The sequence below is a fragment of the Coenobita brevimanus genome, chromosome 7, assembly GCF_032717465.1.
Source record: "Coenobita brevimanus isolate Jiangsu-jjx chromosome 7, ASM3271746v2, whole genome shotgun sequence".
NCBI classification, from domain to species: domain Eukaryota; kingdom Metazoa; phylum Arthropoda; class Malacostraca; order Decapoda; family Coenobitidae; genus Coenobita; species Coenobita brevimanus.
The window spans coordinates 3,978,325-3,995,397 of record NC_136960.1 but is presented as its reverse complement, the minus strand read 5'-3'; the positions used below and the strand labels follow the sequence as shown (position 1 = coordinate 3,995,397).

Below are 17,073 nucleotides of genomic sequence, written 5' to 3'. Positions count from 1 at the left end.
GCTGAGGAATGTATATGGAGTACAGAGGGTGGATAGGATTCGAAATAATGTGATTCGTGAAAGATGTTGTGAGGAAGTCGTAGACACCAGAAATGAAGAGAGTGTACTGAGATGGTATGGTCATGTGGAGAGAATGGATAACAACAGAGTGGTGAAAAAGGTATATCTTGAGAGAATTTGAAGGAGGGAGGAGGTGAGAAAGGCCAAGGAGAAGGTGGAGAGATATGGTGGATGAGTGTGTGAGGAAGAGAGGTTTGGAAGTTGGTGAGACTAGGGAACTGACAAGAGATCAAGCTGGCTGGATGAATGTTGTTAGGAGAAGTGCATGATCAGGGATTTGGCATCCCTTTTTAATGTGGCAGCATCCGGATTGACTCCATCGGATACATTTATGTGAAGCTACAAAACGTGGTGAATGTTTTTGGTGTATCCAATGGAGCCAGGATTCCGGGGGCTTGAATGATGAGTGAATGGAAGTGTGGCCCATTGGACTGGGCAAATTTGGGCTGTCTGGACATTGCTACTCCTCACCCTGCCCTAGAGTGGGAAAGGAGGTCCGGTTGATGATGACGATGATGATGATGAACTGTATGATACTCTGTTTATAATCAAGTGATAGCAGACCAGAATGGATGCCATGAACTTCCAGGACATTTATGTATGAGTTTCATATTGACAATAATTTTCCTAAGGGAGGAAGTTTCAGTACTATGTTAAGTTCTGAAAGGACCTTTACAGAGCTGTGCCTGTTGTTACTTCATTATCCCCAACGTTTGAGAAGTCCTCCTTACATTGCCAAATGCTAAGTCATGTCCTCTGTGGTCTGAGGTGGTTATTTCAGGTGCTTTTGTAGCTTCCTTATGTAGGAAAATGGAGTTTTGATGGAAATTTCTTTCTTGTGCTGTATTATACTATATTAGCTTTTACAGTACTGCTTTGATGTCTGTTTGTTGTTCCTTTGCCAGTCAGGTTCTGTTTTTACTGGACACTAGAATAATATCTGATATTTTGTCTCCTTTTCTGCAGTAAACTCCCTCTTATCATTTTAGCATTGCCATATTCCACTTTTTGGCAAGGTTGATTCATGTTGTGAGAGTTGGACTTGAGTTTCATAAATATAGCAGTCACCATCTCAATACACCTTTCTCAGATGATGGGACAAGCACCAGAAGCATTTTGGTAAGGTAGAAGACAGAGGTAGATTTTTATAGGGAGTTGCTCTCTCATAACATTGAGTGGGCACTCCCCTCCTTGTTAAGGGATCTTTATATGTTGCATTTGTCAGAAGTGCGATGCTGTATTTTAGTGAGGCCTGGGCAGTAAAGGAGGAGGATATTCATAGGCTTATATGTACAGAAATGGCAGTGATTAGATGGCTATATAGTGTCCTTGAATACGAGTCCTGGGGGAAGTAGTATATCAATTGAAGAGTTGAGATGAAGAATGGGCCTTGAATGTACAGTATTGGTGGAAGAATGGAGCTTGGATGTATTGGTAATGTGATCAGTAGAGGAAGATTGAGATGATTTGTGTTTATTGAAAGAATGGAGGATGACAGTTGGATGCAGAAGGTGAGAAGTGTGAATGTTTGGGGTAGGGGTGAGAGAGGCAGACCAAGAGAGACCTGTGATGAGGTCATCGAATGTGACCTCGAATAAGGGACTGAATAGGGAGGCTGCAAGAGATCAGGCAGCTTGGAGAATGGAGAGCCACCATTAGGTGACCAAGGATGATGCATGCAAGTGTGTTCATGCAAGTGTGTTGGAGCCTTTATTAATGATACTATATGATACGAAGATGACTCCCTCTCCTTGCCTGGGCCTGTATGTGGTAGTGGGTGTGGAAGTGTGGACTCCTTCCAAAGGTACTTCATATCACTTCCTTTCATGAACGATGAATCCTATTTTTTGTTCTTTCATTCTGAAAGAGGTACATTGCATGCATTGGTGTACCCAGTGTGAATGTAGCACTAGTACTCACTTTGGCAAAATAAGTAGAGGTAGAGTTGTTTATAATTTTATGCACTGGAATACCCTGTGTGAATACAGTACTAGTGCTCACTTTGATATAAATATAGGTACTATAGACTTGTTTATACAGTATGCAGTGTATTCATATGACACTTAGCAGTATACCAAGTGTTTGACAGTAAATGGCATGTGTGTTGAGAGTACAGCAGTGAAATTTTTAACCCATGACTAGTGGAGATTTCTTTTGACAAAACAAGGCTGTCTGACATTGGCTGGATTGTAACACTTAAATGAGGGAGTACTAGGGAAATTATTCAGATGTAATGAGACATCAGGTTAAATTGAATTACAGTACACTAAGAGTTTGTTATTTTATTAATTTTGTGAATTCAGAATTCTGGTTGTTACCACATTGCCATTTGCATTGGTCAGAATCATATGGAAATGCCAACTTACATGAGCTGATAGGAAAGAATAGAAAGTATTTTCTCAAGGAAGTGCTTAGGTTGTGATCAGTTAAATCACAGACCAAAATTTATTGCAGCCTTGAAGAGTTATGAAGTCTCCTGCAGTATAATTAATTGTGTTAAGTTGTAGGTGAAGGCACTCACCATTCACTCACTGGATGTGGTGCTGCTTTAGAGTGACTACTCCTTCCACTCTTCCTTCCTTCATTCCTTCCTTCCTCTTCCATCTTTCTTTCCTTCATTCTTTCCTCTCCCTTCTGTTTGTGGGTGACTCCACACTGGGCGACAAGCCAGATGGTGTCTTGTACACAGGACACCATTTACTATGCTGGGTGGTAACCATATAACCAAATATTGGCACCTGGTGGTTTAGTGGGCAATTAAGGCACTCCAAGTGGATTGAGCCTCTGTAGGTTCATATTCAAAAGGTTGTTGGGGTTTATTGCTTACTTAATGCCACTCAGGGATGTGTGAGGCTGGTCACTCTCATCTTAAATGTCAGGTCCAACTTTCCTAGCCCCGGGCTCCTACACTCCTCACGGGGCATCACAAGATGAGGTGATGATGATGATGATGATGATGATGATAAGCAAGAAAGGATGTGATGTAGCCATTTTTACATGTTACAGTACTGTATTTGGAAAATTTATTGCTGTATCTTGGTTTGCCTCATACCTAGCTTTTTGTCATAATTCCTTCTGTTTATTTGTAGTCCTGTGCAGTGTATTAACCCCATCACTGTCAGGACATTCAGTGTATTTATTTTGGCAGATGTCAGACAGTATTATTTTGCTTAGCAGCAGCTGTATGAGCTGAAGAGATTAGGAGCAAGTTACTTTAACCCTTGCAGTCCAAGGATGGACTATATTTTTCTTAGGCTTAATGCCAGATTATTTTATGTAGTATCTGGAGAGAACCTGTTGTCTATGTGGATTAATGACATTGTTGAGAGGATGAGACAGAATGTAAAACTTTATGCTTTATATTTCTTCACCACATTACCCACCTCATGTTCATCCTGCATGCTTATATGTTGTAATCTGAGTCAGCGGAATGGTATAGTTCCACTTGTTTCATGTGGAGCAAAGTATGTAGCATAACTGGTTGATTTACTGTGATGTTTTGTTTGTTTTGTATGTTTTGTTGAAATTTTATTGCTGCATCTTTACAATAAATTTTAATTCACAATATTTTGTAAGTGGAATGTGAAGTACTAAGTTTATTATAGCTACTGTAGGTACTCAAATGCAACTGAGCTATTTTAACACTTGTTTAGTGATGTTTTTTCCCCTGCTTTTCAAGTTTTTGGATGAATAGTGTTATTTTCAGTATGGAAGCCTATTTTTTGGGTATTATCATTGCCTTTCAGGAAATAAGAACTTAAGTAGCTAGTTTCCATACCTTACCTAGTGTACCTGTATGTCAGCTCAGTATGGGATAGAATCAAGATACTTTATGGTGTGTTAGGAATATTAAGATTGCAGTAGTATGGGAGGAATTTACAAGAACAGCCAATACCAAACAGATAACTTTTCAAGAAATAGTACTGTCCATGAAGTGGAAGAGTTCTTAAAGAAAAAACAAATCACCATTATTTTCAAGGACACTCATGTTAATGCTCGAATGTAAGATATTGTTTTATGTTACAGGTCTCCATATGTGCCTCGTGGGGAGAGTTCAGAGGACGAAGCAGGTGTTGAAGTCAGCAGCGATCTGACTCGCTCCATAACTGCCCCCTCCTTCATCACCCGTGACATCCCGTCCCGAGACCCTAGCCAGGACGATCTCCTTGGCTCTCTTTCCAGTCTACAACCGAGTCAGCAGCAGCAGGCCCCTGACTCCAAAGCTGAGGGTCTATCAGTGATCAACATCAAGCACGCCCTAAGTGAGACCTTGGTTGAACCTCGAACAGAAGACAACGTATCATCAGTTCACATTGGAGGTGAGGCCAGAGAAGAAGGTACTGAGGAAGGGCCATTTACCATCACCTTCAAGAACGTCTCAGCTGCCCCACGTGAATTCAGCCCCAGAGTAGGACAGGAGGCAGAGGCGGAGGATCACGAGGTCGTTGGTGTTCTTCAGGCTGAAGGTGTAAGTTCAGGCAGACCTCCAGGACATGATCCTTACCTCTATACTAACCCCCAGAGCTTTACTAACATACACTTACTAACCGGCACTCCTGATTCTTCCACTACTAGTGAATATTTTGTGAACAGTGGTGTAACAAGTGACTTAGCAGGTGTTGAGAGTCAGTTTCTGGACACTAGAGACCTTTCAGGTAATCTTCAGCACCAGGCATCTCTACGATTAGTCCGTTTTGTTGAGTCCAAGGGGAGAAGTGAACACAGTGAATCGTCAGACTCTAGCTCTCTATTCGTTGAGTGTGACTCAGACAGACATTCCGTGAGTGACGTTCTGAGTGATGATCTAAATCCCCCTAGTGCTAAGCTTGTGGTTGCGCACATTACGGATGTTGAGAATATTGTACAAAGGAGAGCGCTTGCCACCTCTAGGTCATTTGAAGAAGTTCCTCGTGTCTTCACCCCTTATATTGAGCGGCAATACAGTGAGATAATCCCAGACTCAGTTTATTTGGCTCAGGAGCACTTGGTACCCCGTAAGCAAACTGAAACTGAACGTAATCAAATTTCAGCAGCTTCTAGTGAAAAATTATGCTCTTTAACTGGAGAACCAAATAGGATTGTTGAAAGTGAATCTAATTTTATCAGTGCAACTAGTCGGTTATCCCCTAGTGAGGATTTGTTAATCACGAGACAGCCTTCACACAGAGCAGTAGAAAGTGTTCATGAGCCATCTGTAATTAGAGATAAGGAAGTAACCTCAGTTTCCAGATCACCTCAAAGCAAATCAAAGTACTCCCCAGAAAGCAATCACGCCCCTTCCATCACAACTACAACCACAACCACAAGAGCAGGATTGCCTCTCACCACAGCGACTACAACTGCCACTACCACAGTCACTTCTCTCTCCCCCTCAGCTAAGACAAGCATGACTGTCACTCAGGTAGTTAGTGCCAAGAAACTTGTAGTGCAGTTAACTGGCTGAAGAAATAGACAATTGTGCATGGCTTCTTACAGAGTACTCTTTTGTTTGTGTAGTAAAGCAGTGCTATGACAAATTTAGATGCATACTGATGTGCATGGTAGTTGTATTTTATGACTACAGGCTAGGTGTAGTTTAAAATTTTTGGAAGAATGTATTATGTTATAGTAAATTATTGCATGGTACTTTATATATAAGTTATGTGCATTGTACTGTATTTGAATATAGAATGTACGGTATTCCCATTGGTACATTTAAAGCAGTAATAAGAAGCAGGTTTTGTAGGTTAATAATATTAAGTCTTGAAATTCTAAATTAGCAGGTACCTGTGCTAGGTACTTGATTTTTATATTGAGTATTGTTTGGTAGATAGATTTCTTTCTGAATTTATATGTTGTAGTTATGTCAGTTCATTACAGTTTTCGTAATCTTTTAAATACTGTTCCTCGATAACTCTGATATTCATCAGTATATTGTTTACAACTTGCAAAGCCAGTAACACCTGGTCTGTTGGAAGATTATTGCTGTAAATGGCTGTAAAAATTGGTGTTTCCTGATCTGAATAGATACAGTACTGTATTAATGGTCTTGTCAGAGGATTGGCCTCAGTTTTATTTGTCATGAAATCATGTTGTTTAAAGCTTCATTTTGTAACATCAATGCAAAAATCCTGAAGTGAAGTAGTGAATGAAGGCTTTAGTCTAACAGGTTCAATCTTTTACCGTACAAATTTTGTATAATAAAATATTTAACCTACTGTAGAAGGCATAATTTGTTAATTCATTGTTATTAAGTTTAACTTGGATTATCCCAGAAGGAAAACAGTGTTATATACCGGTATATGTAGGAGTAACATTTAGTTGTCAGAAACTACAAGATTTTGTTGTGGGTGTTTTTATAAAGGCACAAGTGTATGCTGAGATAGCAGTCTTTACATTAGGGTGAGGGTATTTGTGTGGTATGAGTATTTTCAGTTTTTAAGTGTTGAGAGCTGTTGAGCTGAGGAAAGGTTTGGTATCAGGCTCATGAATGACTAGAACCTTGCACTGGGTACTTGAATGTCTCATCAGTTAATTTTGAACCAGAATTGCTCCAGCATAATTGCAGCAGCTTGTGATGTATTGTTAAATGCCATTCATCACACAGCATTGTATACATGAAAACAAAATGTTTGTAGATGATTTAAATACTGTAATGGAAAAATTTCTGTAGGTATAGTACAGTTCTTCGTAGGCTAGTGGAACATTCATTATACAGTAATAGCTACTTACCTATGTGTAGGGTGGCATGTATGAGTAGATGTGATATTTAGCACTTTTTATTTATTTGTAACTTGAGTGTAAAAGCTAATGCACTTATTATTTTGCCTGCATGATTTTATTACACTTGTATCTATTTATTGATGAGGTAAGGTTATGTTTTTGATCTGCATACTGTATTCTATGTTACCCAGTTCAATACTAGTACATTCAATCAGCACATAAGTTTAGACAAAATATTTAAAGTAACTTGTTGATAGATGAAAACATAAAATTATCACATGATTGAAGTTTCACAGAATGGATTAGTACTGTGTTGGATGGATGTTTTGGTATTAACCATTTCATGCATTTTACAACACACTGGGCAGTTTGTACAGTATTTCATTTTTATTTATTTTTTTTTTACATATAATTTTATCCTATTTCATCAAACTGCTACACATCCATGTGCTTTTAAAATTGCTAGTCATGTGTTCTACTGTTGATAATTCTATTAGCTGAAGTTATGTTTAAGTTAGAAATACTGTACTGTTAGTTTCCTGTTACCCAGAGTAATGTTTGCATTTGATTCCTGTACCTGAGACTTTTAGTTGCTCATGAAATGTTTAACTTCTTCGTAGAGTCAAAAAATTTTTATCTTTATGTCCTCCTGCCCACACCTAAGTTGAGTAAAACAGGCTGATAGTGCTGGTAATGCTGCTGCTAATTCATATACAGTAGGTATCCACAGTATGCGAGTATATGGGCGGCAGAGGACGTCGCATACTAGGAATTTGTGTACTCTGAATACTTAAACTTATGGGAAAAATTACTTCTGGGTGGCACCCCCCTTCATTGGTAACCCTTGAGACTCCTTTCAGACCGAAGTATTGTATTGTACTGTACAGTACAAGGAAAATATCTAAGTCATATTACCTAAGATAAAGTAAACCAACAAGATTATGGCTTTACAAAGTCAACAAGGATATGGCTGCTCACCTTAACCCAAGAGGACAACAGGCGAGTTGTCTCCTGTACCACTTGGTTTTGGGACAGTTTGGCATCAAGTCAATTTGCCGTCACAACAATAACAAGACAATTCGCTGTCACTAATGAAGACAACTGTGGGTGACGCTAGAATAATTCAAAGGCGACTACAGCGAGGAAGAAACAAGTTAATTAAACCACCAGTGGTGGAGAGTGGAGACTTGTCTATGAACCATTTCGTGGAGAGGATCAAGAGGATGATGCAATGTCTGAGGTGTCAGAAATACACTTTGAAGGGTTTATGAACGAAATGAGTGCATTAGCTAGTGAAAGTGTCAAAAGTGCTGGTGACGAGAGTGGTGAGGAAGGTGGTGCGTCGAATGGTGCAGGAGACAATTCGTTGTCAAGTCAATTCGCCACCAAACAATTCCCCGTCAAAACATGGACGATTTCCCGTCAGGACAATTCGCACCCTGAACAATTCCCCGTCATTCTGTGAATACAGTATACTTATTATTAATTAATCAATATTTTAATAACCATCAAAGTCTGTGTTTAATAGCATAGGCTTTGAATATTATTTATTAGTTGCACCTTTAGTCAGTGTTGACGAAAGGTGCAGCTAATAAATAATATCCAAAGCCTATGCTATTGAACATTGACTTTTGTGGATCCCCCTGGAATATAGTTATTAAAGTATTAATAAATTAATAATAAGTATACTGACGAGGAATCATCCATGTTTTGACGGGGAATTGTCTGACGGCAAATTGACTTGACAGAGAGTGTCTTGGAACCCTAGCATGCAACTCCTGCACCACTTGACACACCACCTTCCTCACCACTCTAGTCACCAGCACTTTCAACACTTTCACTAGCTAATGCACTCACTTTGTTCATAAACACTTCAAAGTCTATTTCTGACACCTCAGAAATCACATCATCCTCTTGATCCTCCCCAGGAAATGGCTCATCAACAAGTCTACACTCTCCATCACTGGTGGTTGGCACTTCTTGGGGATGGCAATGTCATGTGCTTGAGGTAAACCCCAGATTTGGGCCGCTCTTCACTGCCGTCTCGCCTATTACGAGTTAATTCGTATCACTATTAAAAAATACACTAAAATTTGATTTTAAAAATAGGTCCTCGCCTACAATGAGGTTCGCATACTTTGAACTCGCGGTCTGTGGGTACGTACTGTACAGCCCTCTCAGAATCATACCATAATGAGTTATTTGCAAACCACTACAGTGTATTAACTCTTTCATCCTTAGGATTTTTATTTTTTTTCCATAAAAGAGTAAAATTTAAGGTGCTTACACCATTGCCTATATGAATTTCAAACTGTTCATGATATGTTTTTAATGATAACAGGTTAGATGAAATTGAAGTGTGTGCCATGAGTATGATTCAATTCCCTTCACTTCCCTGGTACAGTTTGTTGTGGAATTTGCATATTTATGGGAATACACAGGATATGACTGGACACAACTGAAGTGTGGAGAATTTTTCTCTTAACCTTAAATACTGTACATTGAGTGGTCTCCTACAGCTTACAGGGTGTGGGAGGCTGTGTGGCCTCCCACACCCTGAGCCCTCTGCTGTTGACTCAGTTAGGTCATTAACTTTATCAGACTTGGGAAAGCATATCCCGTGTCTTCTATTAGGATGCAAATTTCACAGCAAAGTATGCCAGAGAAATGAAGGACTTGAGTTCTACATTCATACCACATGCTTCAGGCTTCTGTCTTGCCCAGCTGTTTTCATTACAGTCTAACCTCAGAACAGCGTGAAATCCATAGGTGAGATGCTGCAGGCGCTGGAGGTCTCACCCATAATGTAGATAAAAGTTCATGCACTAAAGGATTCATATACCTGAGAATGTTAATGAATACTGTACTGAATATTTGTGAAATGACTGATCAATCAAGTATGGAATGGGCTTTGTTATACAGTACATAGCATCAGATGAAACTGGCAAAAGTATTTTGATTTTGGAGATTTTGGTTAACAGGAAACTTACTGTATAGTACTTAAAACAGTTATCTTTTTTATAAGCAGAAGCAACTATGTAATCATTGGCTGGAGAGTATTAGAGTATGAGTTTGAAGCAGGGCAGTGAAATGGTGGGGAACAGGACGACATGGAGGCAATTTGTTTGTGGCCATCCCGTACGGGATTAAGGCGTCTGGCAATAGATAGAATAGCATTAGAGTAGTTAAGTACAGTACTTTAGAGAGAGACCACTAGACCCTTTTTAATATGTGATAGTTTGATATTTGTTAAGAGTATTATAATTGGGGGTGACAAACCAGCCTAGGGATATGGTGATCTCATCTCCCAGCAGTTTGCCTCACCTCCTAGTAATATGGGAGATGGGGAAAGTGTTCCCAGCTTGCTTTATCCTCTGATTCATTTCTCTAAAGAGAGTGAAGAATCTTGTTCTAAATCTCATCATTCCCTATTATTATGGATTTTGTAGATAGAATGAAGATATTAAGAAATAAGATGCACTGACCTCAAGAGTCTGATCAGTTGTTAACATCTTGTAATGCTGGAGTTACACTACTGTATCTTTGCTTACTACCCAGCCCATGTTACTTAGGCATTCATAATTTATCTTGTAAGTTAAGAAGTATTTATTTATTTAGTTTTTTGCATAGTTCTGATCTTGATTGATTCCTCTCTAGGGTATAACCGTGGCAGCATCGGAAGGCCGATCCAACTCCTCTTCCCCAATGCTTGATGGAAAGCACTGGGGTCCTGAACGTACTGTGGAGGTCAGTTCTCTTTGGATGTTCAGTGTTCTGTGTTGTGTGGAATACAAAATACCCCTCCTCTTTTTTTTTCTTTTTTTTAATATATATAAGTAAAATACGGTCATGGTACATGGAAGTAAAGAATGTGACAGCAGATTTTGGCAGGCAGTACTAGATGAAGAGAGGCAACACAATTAAGTGTGGGTTTCAGACATGAGGTATAATGCTTGAGGAAGTTGATCGTTATAATTGTCTGGGAAGTATGTTAGTGTGGCTGAGTTTAGTCTGTGGTTAACGAGGAATCACCTCAAGAGAGAAGAGTATTTGATGAATCTGTTGTCCTTTGAAGGGTGATGTGATTTGTACAGATGTTAATTGAGTCCTGTATAAAAGTTTTTGGTTGCGAGCACTCATGTATAGGAGTGAAACATGGACACAATGGTAAGAAGCTTTGTAGGTCACAGGCCACAGAAATCATTTTTCTCATGATAGCTGCAGGGATAAGGAGGATGGACAGTGAAAGTAATAGAGAAATTTATGAGTATATGGAATAGAAGCATGAGGAGGTACTGAGTCAATAAAAAAAGAACTCATTGAGATGATATGGCCATAGGCAGTGACTGCATGTATTGTACATTGAGTGCCAAAGACATTATGTGGAAATGGAGTCTAGGGTAATGTAGGCAGAAGCAGACCTTATGCAGTATGAAAGAAGTGAGCAGAGCAGTATATTGAGAGGGAAGGAAGAGGGAGAGGTGTGCTTGAGGAGGAGGAAGGTATGTAAAGATGGCCTGGAGGCAGTTCTGTCATGGCCTCCCCTCTGCCTGGGGGTTCCCAGGAGGAAGTTAATTATCAAAGAGAATAATGATTACTTTTCATCCTGTCAGCCATGTATTTTTTCTTTAGTACTGTACATGTTAACTTATGGCTCACTTGTCTCGGGCTGTATCTTCTGCGCAGGATAAATGTGCAATGCTAGCCCTAAGATTTACCCTGCATCACACTGCTTTTCTCATCTTTACCACTTGTCACATAGAACTGTATTTGATTCCCCCCCCCCCTTTTTTTTTTTTTTTTTTTTTTTTTTAACGTCTGACTCTGGGCAAAGGCTTCAGGGCCTATATCTCGGGGGCAGTGATCTATCCCCCCAAGACCCAGTAGTCCTCCTACACCTCCATATGTCACCACTTCGGCACTAACACCCACCATCCATATTGAATACATGCTAGGGCTTTCATACAGGATTGGTGTATTGGTATTAGCGGGAGTATTTTTACGACATGTTGGCGGGTCATCTGGTAGATCAGGAAAGTCTGCTTTTAGGAAATTCAAATCCTTAAACTGTTCCCTGCCCCAGCCAGGATTCGATCCTGGGTCCATTAGGACTTCAGGCCACCTCTCTCCCAATTCAGCCACCGCCTCCCCCACACAGACACATGCACATCATCTGATCAGTTCATATTCAGCAATCTTTTTCTTCCTTACAGGTACGTCGGGATGACAAGAACTCATTGGGAATCTCCATTGTTGGAGGAAAGGTGGATCTCAGCTGGTCTGGGTCCTCTGTTACTGGTATCTTCATCAAGAATGTCCTCCCTGACTCTCCTGCAGGCAAGGGGGGCCACCTCAAGGTATGGATGAGGAAGTAGGGATTGTGATCCACTCACTCATGGTACAGTAGTGCTACCCTCAGATGACTGAACTGTGTGACAAGGCTAAAGGTTTCCTGTAATGCAGTAAACCATGTCCTACATCGGAAAGTAAACTGTGTAACCAGTAAATGCCTGATGGTATTGTGGGTTAAGGCATTTAAACTGGTTGTAGCCTTGATAGATCAAAGAGGTGGATTGGGTTTATTTTTCAATAATGCTGCTGATGGGAAAGGAACTGGTCACCCTTGCCTAAAATGCTGTGATTAATTACACCCAGAATTTAATGGTTAATAATCTCTAGAAGGGTGAGCGGGTAAATTACCTTGTAGATAAGGATGTTAATTTCCTTGAGGAGTGGAGGTTGCTTTAATTGTGTAGGACTGTTGTGCAGGATGTAGGTGGGTTGCCTGTTACTCATATGTCACTGCAGTCATTGTCATCAGTTTTCTACAAATGACACTCAAGTTGTTGCCACTGTTACTGTCACTGGTCAGTATTCATGGATGCCACTGGCACTCAAGGGGTAAATGATTTTGAATAGCACAAGTGTTGTTGTATCTGTGTATCAGTTACTGGCCTAAAGCTGAATTTTATATAACTGGGTATTCTGGCCAAGGGTCAATATAAAATTTGTTTTTTGAAGTACTTATTCTCTTATGTATTTTCCATAACTTGCATTGGTTCTTTTGATGCCTATTGCCATGTAATTTAGTTCAGCTGAGGGAAACCCTTGACTCTCAGAATGTTGGTGAAGACCTTGCATTAACAGCCAGGGAATGTAATTAATTTTCTGTGTATGCCATGTGTATGTATGGTCCTGTGATTTACTATTTTCAGCTATACCTTGTAGTCTTCAGGGTGCATTAATTGGACATTGGCTTATTTATGTTTTATCTCTCATATTTCCTGCCCTTTCTCAGACTGGTGATCGAATCCTGGAGGTAGAAGGTATAGATTTGCGAGGAGCAACCCATGAGAAGGCAGTTGAGGTGATTAAGAAGACTGGTAACCCTGTGACCTTCCTGGTGCAGAGTCTGGTGCAGTGGGTGAGTCTATGTAGTAATTATTTTAGTGATGGGGCTTGGTCTCAGTGTTTAACTATTACACCCTGGGGGGCATCATGTGATGTGCACACATTTCCCTTATTTTTTTCCCCCCATTTTGTTTTACTCCACTATATATAGCAGCTGTCCTGTCTTCTCAGGCAGTCTTGGCTGTCAGTGAACAGTAAAGGTTGCCTGCTCTGCCTTTCTTAGGCCACAGAACACTCCATTGACTAGTGTTGCTGATTTTTGCTGCAAAATCATCAAAAGTACTAGAATTCCTTCCTTTATGATTGGGTTATAAGAGGGCTGTATTACCAAAGGCTCTAATGTTAAATGAATTGCTGTTAGGTGATGACAATAGGACATTGGTTCAATGGGGATATCTTACAAGAAATCCCAAGGATAACCCTTTTGGAAATACAGTATTTTAACCATATCCAGGTTCAAAATCAGCATAAAATAAGATCATAGCCACCTCCAACGCAGCGCACTGTCGCCAAAATCCACTGTAGGTAGATAATCGGGCATAAGACACGGTGAAATCATAATACTGTACTGTATTGTGTGTGACATTTGAAAACATGTTTCTGGGGGGCCTCTCATTCTCTTGCCCTCCTGTTCTGGTTACCACTCAAGCCAGGTGCTGTTGTCTTAATAGGTCTAAGCCATTCTCTGTATCAAACTCTTCTCAAGTATATTCTCTGTTATTTTCATGAGTCTTTTTGTTTCTTGTTTTTGTCACCTTAACATTCTCTCTGGTTTGCATGTGAAGTGTATGTTAGCTGTATGAGTAAAGACAAGCCCAAATGCTGCCAATCTTATCAGATGTAAATGAGTCTGTAATGTCTGAGGAGAGTAGGCATGTGATTCTGGGACAGTCACATAGATTGAGTAATTACTGACAGTGTTGTTATAGTATTGTATTTGCACTTATTGTAGGTATCTCTCAAACATTGTACTGTAGAGCTCAAGCAACATCAATTATTATTCCCAATTCATATTTAGCTTAACTGTGATGTGTTGTTTGAGCACAAGACTGATGTGGTGATCATGTGGATTGGGTAATCAGTGACAGTGACAATGGAGTTTGAGGTCAAAAAGTTACTCAGTAACCAGTCCATCTCAGAAAGGTTTTGGAAATATGGGCAGTTTTCATAATACAGTTGTTGGTATGACAGTACGTGCTCTTTTCCAGACGCCTGCCAATTCTCGACCAGGTTCCCGTGATGTGAGTCGACTTGGCACCCGCTACCCTAACTCCATCTCACCTGCTCGTACACCCACTCCAGAACTCATACAGGTGAGCCATCCCACTACTTGCCCAATCATGCTACCCTGTCTTTTCATACACAGATAATTTCATGTCAGTTTCTCTCGGATATAATGTACCGGCACTCACATTTTTTACCCCATGACTATATTCCACCTTCCAGCATTGTGGATGTAACTGGTCATTTATGTACTAATCTCCTTCATTCACAGGCAGTATCTCTGTAACTTATTATATTCCATATATTACTAATGTAAAGGGTTTTTCTACTGTATCGTTTGTTGAGAATGCTGTAATGAATTTTTGAATATCAGAATTGAATTGGACTCTTTAATATTGGGTGCAAAATCTTATTCCCAGGTGTGAATGATGTCTTCCCCAAAGCAACAACCATCCTTTAAACCACTACATGTCACAGAAACTATATTTTGAACTTATGTACTTGAAAAGGAATCCAAGGCAAACTAAATACCCAGTTTTAAAATATTGATTTATGGAGTAAGATGTGATATTTAAATTTATGCAATTAAAATATGCCATTAAAAAGCAAACTGAAGTAAAGGTATAAATAGTGATGTGAATGAAAGTATAACCAGCTTAGGAAAACCAATGGTATGTTAATTAGGAAAGGCTTCATTTGAAGTTATACTGTGGACACACTACTCTAGTTTCTACTTCTTGGACGGTAGTCTTTCTCTTTTTCCTTTCTTTTGTAATGTTTACCTCTTCCCATCATTTGTGTTGGCACATCTGAAATAGTATGTTAACTGTATTTTGTACCCTTTTTCACCATTACTGCTCCTGTTATTATTATTGCTCATTGTAATAGGCTTGATTACACTACTTATACTGTATTGTTGTCTGTATAGCTCTTATTTCAGCCATAACTCTTCTAATCAGTAGTAACTAATACTACCTATTTCTGACTCATCCACTGGTTCCTCCTATTTCTACACTTTCTTTTCCTTCTTCCTAATTAATGACCATTCTCTCTGGGACCCACCATCACTTCACAACCCCATAGCCCCCCAAACTCTCACCTTAACCCCCCAGGCCAGCACCCCACTCAGCGAAGGCAGCACTACTCAGCACCCGCGCCCATCTCATCAACACCCACCTGACCCCTTCCCCACGGAGCCCCCAATTCCTGAGACGTCCACCCCAATCCACGAAACTTTTCCGGAGCCAGTCAGATTTGTCTCAGAGTCCCCAATATGCGAGCCAGAGGACCCTGATCCACTTGTGAATCCCTATTATTATTATGCTCGAGCAGCATTAGCACATTGGCACAACCGGGCACAGAGGACTAAGGAGAACAGAGTGGTGGAGGAGGAGGAGGAGGATGGAAATATTAGTGATCGTGAAAACAGTACAAGCACCAGTAGTGACAGCAGCACTGACAGTCGCAGGTTCTTACGTTTTAAACATTTCTGCCCAAATTATGGTGGTATGCAGCAGACAAGGCCAAATGGGAGCAAGATAGACACTCCACCCTCAGATGCACCCCCAGTGGACACTCCGCCTTCTGATTTGATCACCATTGGAGACTCCCCAGTGGAAGAACACCTGGAATTTCAAGAAGCAATAATTTTGGACAGTCATTGTAGTGACCCTCCGCTAATTGACCTCTCTTGTGAACCCACACTCATTGAGAGTGAATCTGATGAACCTTTAGAAATTTACACCAAAGTGCATAATGACCTTATAGACAAGGATACTTGGTCAAACCATGCTGACCTTATTGATTTCACAAGTGAACCACTGACATATGCAAGCGGGAATGAGAAAAAGGTGATTGCAGCCACCAGGATAGTGTTAGAAGACCTTGGGGTGGAGGGGGGGCCAGTTGGGGGCTATGACTGGCGGCGCGACCCCCATCTCTACCAGGGCTGGTGGTGCGTGGGTGGTACCGTCAGCGAACACCTGGCAGCCCAGGTGCCCACTCAGCCTGTCTCACCTTACGACAGCCCTGCCCACACACCCATTATCTCCTCGCCCATGCACGCCCAGGTGAGGCTGCCTGTGCTCCCTCCTGCCCTCTTGTGTCTTAAAAAAAAAAAAAAAAATCCCAACTCCTACAGAGAACATCGGGTCAAGCATGAAACTAATGTACGGGCAGCCACACTGGCTCAGCTCTTTCTAACCTGCACACCATCCTCAGGCCTTACTCCAGCACTGTATACAGTAGTAGTGACACAAGCACATGTGAGGGGCCAGAGTGTGAGAGTGGCACATCCCACCACCAAAATAATAGTAGTCTGTGATATAGTAGAGACTAATTTAGGTTGAAGACAAATCTTGGTTACTTTTGAGTATTTTTTACATAAATATAGTATTTAATTGCTCACTGGCCTTATAAAATTCAAATATTTGATTTTAAGAATGATTTACATATTAACCTGTAATTTCCTCTGCTTATTATTTATTTCTTTTATATTACTCAAGGAGAAGATATATTGAAACTAGAATTATATCCTGGCAGTTTTGTTCTGGTCAGTATGGAAGGGCCGTTATTTCACTTTGGATAGTTTCAGCTGTTTGTATACTAGCAGTCAGAGGCCTAATTTGTATATCTCTCTTCTTTAAAAAAAAAAAGTATGAATATTCCCATGTGTTC

The 17,073-nt window shown here is 40.3% G+C and overlaps 1 protein-coding gene across 1 annotated transcript in view; it reads left to right on the top strand.

Annotated features, from left to right (window-relative positions):
- Positions 1 to 17,073, top strand: part of LOC145404710 (multiple PDZ domain protein-like) — a 1,044,659-nt gene that overhangs the window by 700,340 nt on the left and 327,246 nt on the right. The window contains exons 27-32 of the mRNA XM_080276264.1: positions 4,087 to 5,461; positions 10,420 to 10,509; positions 11,976 to 12,119; positions 13,061 to 13,186; positions 14,382 to 14,486; positions 15,510 to 16,466. Of these exons, the coding sequence (XP_080132390.1) occupies positions 4,087 to 5,461; positions 10,420 to 10,509; positions 11,976 to 12,119; positions 13,061 to 13,186; positions 14,382 to 14,486; positions 15,510 to 16,466 (2,797 nt within the window). The remainder of the gene's footprint in view (positions 1 to 4,086; positions 5,462 to 10,419; positions 10,510 to 11,975; positions 12,120 to 13,060; positions 13,187 to 14,381; positions 14,487 to 15,509; positions 16,467 to 17,073) is intronic.